Raw genomic sequence first — 6,173 nt, forward strand, 5'->3', positions numbered from 1 at the left:
TTAATACATTCACATATTTCGTTACATATTACTTATTAACTGTTAATATGTTAATTAATTATTAATACAATATGTATAACCTATATGTATATAATAATTAATAAATATGTTAATGTACATACATCTTATGTATCATGAATATATATTAATATATAACTATAATCTATAATATTAAATAATATATTATTATTTTAGCTAGTTATCATCATGTTTAATTATCCTTCATATATTATTTTATTAATAATAATTATGACTTATATATTATAATTTTTAATTCTTTAATGTACTTGATTACATGTATAACGACACAATAACATAATTGATTGGGTATTAATAATTGATAATTAATTATTAATATATCAATTAATTAAAATAAAAATGACAACATGTTTCAAATAACGTATTATACATATGTAATTGTACATATATCTTATTCATATTTACTATTTATTAAGAGGAGGTTTACAACACCCATGCCGTCAGGGGGGGAACATGGTGCCCCTCCTACATAGGCATCCTTGTTGCTATGTGGCATAAAGTGCTTCCACGTGTGCCCCCCCCCTTTTCTTTTGCGACTTGTGGTTAGACATGATTTTAAAAAAATACATTCGACGTGATTCACACACACACACACACACTCACTCACTCACTCACTCACTCCCCTACGTGCATGTATTCCCTCCTCCCCTTTTGAAACCCCCACTCACGCCTATCCACCCATCATGTGTTGGCTCATCTACGTTTTTAGGAAGGCTATGCTGTCATGTTTGTCCCATAGGTAGAGTGCAAAGCAAATCAACTAAAAGAGGAAAGTATAAAATGAGGCTAGGTGAGGGTGAGCTTCAACTCTTATTGGATGTCGTTGCTCCAACGAGAATAATATACTGGTCTTATCAATATAAAGCGAAGCATAATATAAACTTTCGAGTTCAATTGAATGTAATAGAAAAGTTTAATACATATATTATATACAAGTGTTAATATAAATATTCATATATATACACGAACATAATATAAATATTCAATAATATAAATATATATTTATTTGAGTTTAATCATATATATATATATATATATATATGTATGTATTATTATTATACTTATATATATACATAATAATATTCATATAATGTATTTTAATGTATATACACACACACACACACACACACACACACACACATATATATATATATATATAAACAAAATATTATAATGACTTATATATATAGTATTCTAATTATTAATATCAATATATTTATAATTTTTAATAATGTTAATTAATAATAAGATTATATAGTATCATTTAAAATAATGTATAAGAATTATGTGTGTGTGTGTGTGTGTGTGTATAAAGCTACACATAATATCAAATTTATTAATAATATTATGATGTATAATATTATCATGTGCGTGTGTGTATGAGAGAGAGAGAGAGAGAGAGAGAGAGAGAGAGAGAGAGAGAGAGAATTTAGAGAGAGAATGAAAGAGCAAATGCGAAATGTGTTAACCAATAGTAACATTGGTGTTTCAAAGTTAGCACAAAGTACCAAATTTAAGCCAGCATGTAGTGCTAGCCCCAATGCAAAGCACCTAGTTATGAATTGAGAGAGAGAGATAGAGAGAGAGAGAGAGAGAAGAAGAAGAAGAAGAAGAAGATGATGATGATGATGATATTGATGGTTTTCATATAGTTTATAAGTTGTCAAAGTAATGTTGTAGGCTCAGTATGTGAGGAGAATATGCATGCCATGATAGGCTCAATGTGAAGAGAAATTACTATTACAATTATTCATCTTTGAGAAACTTTGAGAAATGATCATAAGAGTTCTTTGGAGATATAGTTTAGGCTTGGGCATGTTAATGTTGGTCTTCCACTCCCTATATATCTATATATCAACGAGTGCCATATCTCCATATATTGCATTTGCATACATTCAACATTGTATTAGTCTAAGTTGCCAAAGCTTTCAAAGTTCAAATTATGTTTCTTATATCAACATTTCATAAACTATCTTGCCACGTGAAATATGCTTTCAAACTTCACATCAAGAGAATTTAGGCATGGAGCACCTAGTGCTTGCTTATTATGATAGTAGGCCTTTAATCTTCACTCTTGTATGAAGTCTAGATGTCCATGCTTTTATGAGTGATACTTGAGTTCCTTACAATGGGGCTTGGGAGATAGCCCATTCAAACTTGTGATCAAAATCATGTGAATTTCTTAGCTTCAATATGGGTCTCTTAATGCATATTGAGAACACGTGGATATTCAATAAAAGAAACAGCTTCCCACAAGTTTTCTTTGTGCTCCTATTTATTTTCTTTATTCTTTATCTTTGAGTTAGACAAATAAATTCATTCTCTCCTTCTTTTTATATGTCCCTTTGAAACTTGACATATTTTCTTTCCACGGATAACAAAAGTTGTCCTTTGGTGCAATTCCAAAACTTTTCTTGCTCCTTTTTTCTTTTCTTTCGGTTCCTATCTTCCCTACTTCCCACCCAACACAATCCCTTCCTTCATACTAAGGACAATCTTCCTCTTCTTTTAAGGACCTTTACACATTGGATGCATTCCTAGGACCCCATGCAACCATTAAAGGTCTTGATTCGCTCTTGTAGCCCTTCATGCTAGTTTTGGGCCCCAATGCTTAGCATAATTACTGATGTGGTGATAGAAATGTATCCATTAAAAAATGCAATTTAGAATTTAATATTCATCATGCCATTGTATGAGATAACTATAATCATACCCAGAAAGTTGCACTCATAAAATTAGCCATTTTGGGATGTGTGTTTGGAACTTGGTGCTCATCATCATGCCACTTATGTAGTATTGGGTGTGGACACACCCTTCATTACTAAAAGGTAAAGGTAGAACTTGGTAAGGGGTGATTCTTGTTCTTTCAAGGGCTTTGGTTTTGGGAGAAACAACCTGACAAGGCCTTTGCAAAGTAAGCATGATTTTTTGTATGACAATTATTGCACACAGCACTTTAGTGCAAGGTTTCATGGCATGGATCTTATGGAAATACCTTGAAAAGATGACATGGTGTTGGTGCTCAAATGGGCTTACTAGTGTGTACATTGCTTGTTTGGGGCTCTCAATCCCCACTCTTTGTAAGTACCGTATAGTTAAAGTTTTTCAACTTCTTTTTGTGTTAGGTTAACTTCACATGACCATATCCCTTTTCCCTCCTCTCTCTTTTTCTAGAATGAGCTCGCTTCACACCAAACATCAAGGCAACCCCTTTCGTTTTTTATTTGTTTAACTTTATTTTAGGATAAAGATCCATGTTTTTTCCCAATCAACTTCCTTTAGACCAAGTGACTTGGAAACATACTTTTCTTTTCTTACCTATATTTTAGCATTGAAAGAAAAAGCTCCTCCTCCTCCATCTTTCTTTTTTTGTAGTGGTGTGGTGGTTAGTTTCATAATAATGCAGCATGGTCTTTCTTTTGCGGATGAATACAATTGTAAAAAAGAATATTAGTAGCCATTGTACTATTTCTTTCTTATGGAATTCTTTCTTGGATAAACACAATTAAAATAAGAACATCAATAGGCATATTGCTATTTCTTTCTTGTGGAATTCTTTCTTGGGCAAACACAATCAAAATAAGAATATTAGGAGCCTAGCCATTTTGGACTTTCTTTCTTGTGGAAGTACTAATAGAAGAGCCCCTTGGAGGTGGGACCCATACTCTATTAGTACACACAAATAATAATGGGCTCGACCCCATTTGAAGGTACTGGCAAGGGGAGGATGTCCTACCCAAGGGGCATTACACATGTGGATAAGTTGTCCCTATTTTGGGCCATCCGCCCAAAGCGAAGGGCTTAATAGCATACTTTGAAGGGGAGGATGTCCTACCCAAGGGGCATTACACATGTGGATAAGTTGTCCCTATTTTGGGCCATCCGCCCAAAGCGAAGGGCTTAATAGCATACTTTGACTAGAGCCCAAATTGTAGGACATTTGTTGTGTGTAATGTGCGTGCTGCTGGCAAGTATACGACTCTTGTGGTGTGTGCAAGTATGCGTGCTTCACATCGAGGGGTGAGACTCTTGAGGTGTGCACAAGTATGTGTGCTTCACATCTAGGGGTGAGACCTTTGTTTTCCAGATGTAGCTTTATACAAGGGGCAGGGGGTGAAGTGAAGTGGGGGGGGCCATCTGGGCGCCAAAGGGATATTAGGGACGGAGGGGCGGGGGGAGCTGAGGGTGAAGCGCCATAGCCACACTTCTTTCTTCGTGCCTGTTTTCTCCCTATTCATCTCCATTCTCTTCATCTTTTCGTCTCCTTCGTCTTCTTCTCTGGTTCTTGGTCGTCTGTGAAAGCGGCGGTTCTTCGTCTTCGCCTTCGCCTTCGCCTTCTCCTTCGCCTTCTCCTTCTGCTTGGAAAGGGGTTCTTCTTCCTCCTCCGTTTTCTTCTTCTTCTTCGCAGGTGAAGGTGGATCATCGTCACCAGCATCGCTCGCAACCAGCAGAGAGAGAAAGAGTGTGTGTGTGTGTGAGTGTGAGACGGGAGCTTCAGGATGCACAACCCAAAGCTGTCCATACGCACGTCTGCCAAGCCGTCGGACGTTGTAAGCACAGAGGTGGCCTCCGTGGACGACCTGCTGGACCACACGTGGCACTACGACTGCGTGGTGAGCCCGACCCACTCCTCCCTCTTCAAGCTCAACCAGATCCTGCTGGACAAGCTCTCCCCCGCCAAATCCTCCGCCCCCCAAGCCCCCAATTCGGGGGCCCAAGCCCCGCTAAACCCGGCGGCGCCCACCTCCCCAAGCCGGGCGGCGGCCTCCCGGCCCAACCCCTTCACCTCCGAGTACGTCAGCCTGGCCAGCTTCATCCACACTGCCCGGCCTAGCCCCGGTTCGGCGGTCCCCAAGCCTGGCCCCCGAGCCACGACGCGCTCCCAGTCCTCCAGCTCCGGCGTGAAGCGGCTCAGAGAGCGCCAGAGCGGCTCTAGCCCGGCGCGCATCAAGAGCTTCCAGGGCGGATCTGCCCCCCCCTCGTCAGGTGACTAATCCCCCCTCCCCCGGGCGACAGGCGATTAGTCATGCTTGCTCATCTGCTTAATCTCCCACGTGGGCCAATCGCGCCACGCCACGCTGCCCCCTTTCCCCTCCCCCTTTAAACAGATCCCCGCAAACAAACACCCTCCCTCCCCCAAAAAAATGAAAAACGAAAGATTCCCTTCCGATCCAGACCCCATGAGGCCCCTCTCGCTCCCCCTATTCCTAGATCACTATCGTGAGCCTCTTTTTGACATATTATACCCTGTGTCTGTTACAGTAGTAGGATAGGAAAAGCTCTCTCTCTGTCTCTGTCTCTTTTCTCTGCTTCTCTGTCTCTCCCCCTCGCAGAAGTTGGGCGCACCTGTGCAGCTTTTGTGTGACCCCTTCTCAGAAAGCTAAAGGGAGACATATCTGAATGGACCATGGCTAGAATTGCTTTGGCTAGGCATTCTGTGTGCCTTTTTTCAGTGTGTTTATAGCTTGCTCTCTCTACCCCGGAGGCAAATATTTGGAGTCCTTCCGGTGGTTTGATATTGTATCCTCTTTGATGGTTGCTTTCTTGTTGGATATATAGAAGAGAAGGACATTTCCTTCATGTCCATTTGGCAGAAGAAGGGGTTGATTTGCTCTGCTAAATTGAAGAGATCTTCAAATGGCAATTTGCCTTTTCAGGCCACCAAGCACTCCGATCATCTACTTTTATAGCCTTGCGAGTCTTTAAAAAAGAATATGCTGGATTTAGTTATTGGGAGTATTAGAAGATGTTGGGATTCAGTCATTGCGAGCATACGTGTTGTCCACCAACGTTACATACTCGTTGAGAGCACGAGTCCTGGCTACATAACATCATCGTTATTGCGTATGACCTTGCGTCCCATTCGTTTCCTTGGTTAATGCACAACGTATTAAAGCGACGCTTGTGACACTTAGCACATACAAGACGACCATGTTTTGGGAGACCAACCGATACCTTGAAAAGAGGGAACACGAGGCAAGCAAGAGATATGTTATACCAATGAATAACTCCTTAACATAAGCACTGGCAGCTGCACATTATGCAACGACTCTATCATCTAGAAAAGCTTCACTTAACATTATACTTAATTTGAACTTTTATCATCTACAAAAACTTCTTGTAATTTGTATGTG

General features: G+C 39.9%; 1 protein-coding gene across 1 annotated transcript; it reads left to right on the forward strand.

The window, feature by feature from the left end:
- Positions 1 to 4,171: 4,171 nt before the first annotated feature.
- LOC148041698 (uncharacterized) lies at positions 4,172 to 5,700 on the forward strand. Its single transcript, XM_087681421.1, has one exon. It carries the CDS (start codon positions 4,539 to 4,541, stop codon positions 5,031 to 5,033), a length of 495 nt encoding a protein of 164 aa, XP_087537547.1. The 5' UTR covers positions 4,172 to 4,538; the 3' UTR covers positions 5,034 to 5,700.
- Positions 5,701 to 6,173: the final 473 nt, after the last annotated feature.

Source organism: Lygodium microphyllum, chromosome 1 (genome assembly GCF_053477565.2).
Source record: "Lygodium microphyllum isolate KBCC chromosome 1, Lygodium_microphyllum_v1.1.10, whole genome shotgun sequence".
NCBI classification, from domain to species: domain Eukaryota; kingdom Viridiplantae; phylum Streptophyta; class Polypodiopsida; order Schizaeales; family Lygodiaceae; genus Lygodium; species Lygodium microphyllum.

Coding starts and splice junctions, on each gene's coding strand:
- LOC148041698 (XM_087681421.1), top strand. CDS start 4,539: ATGCACAACCCAAAGCTGTCCATACGCACGTCTGCCAAGCCGTCGGAC.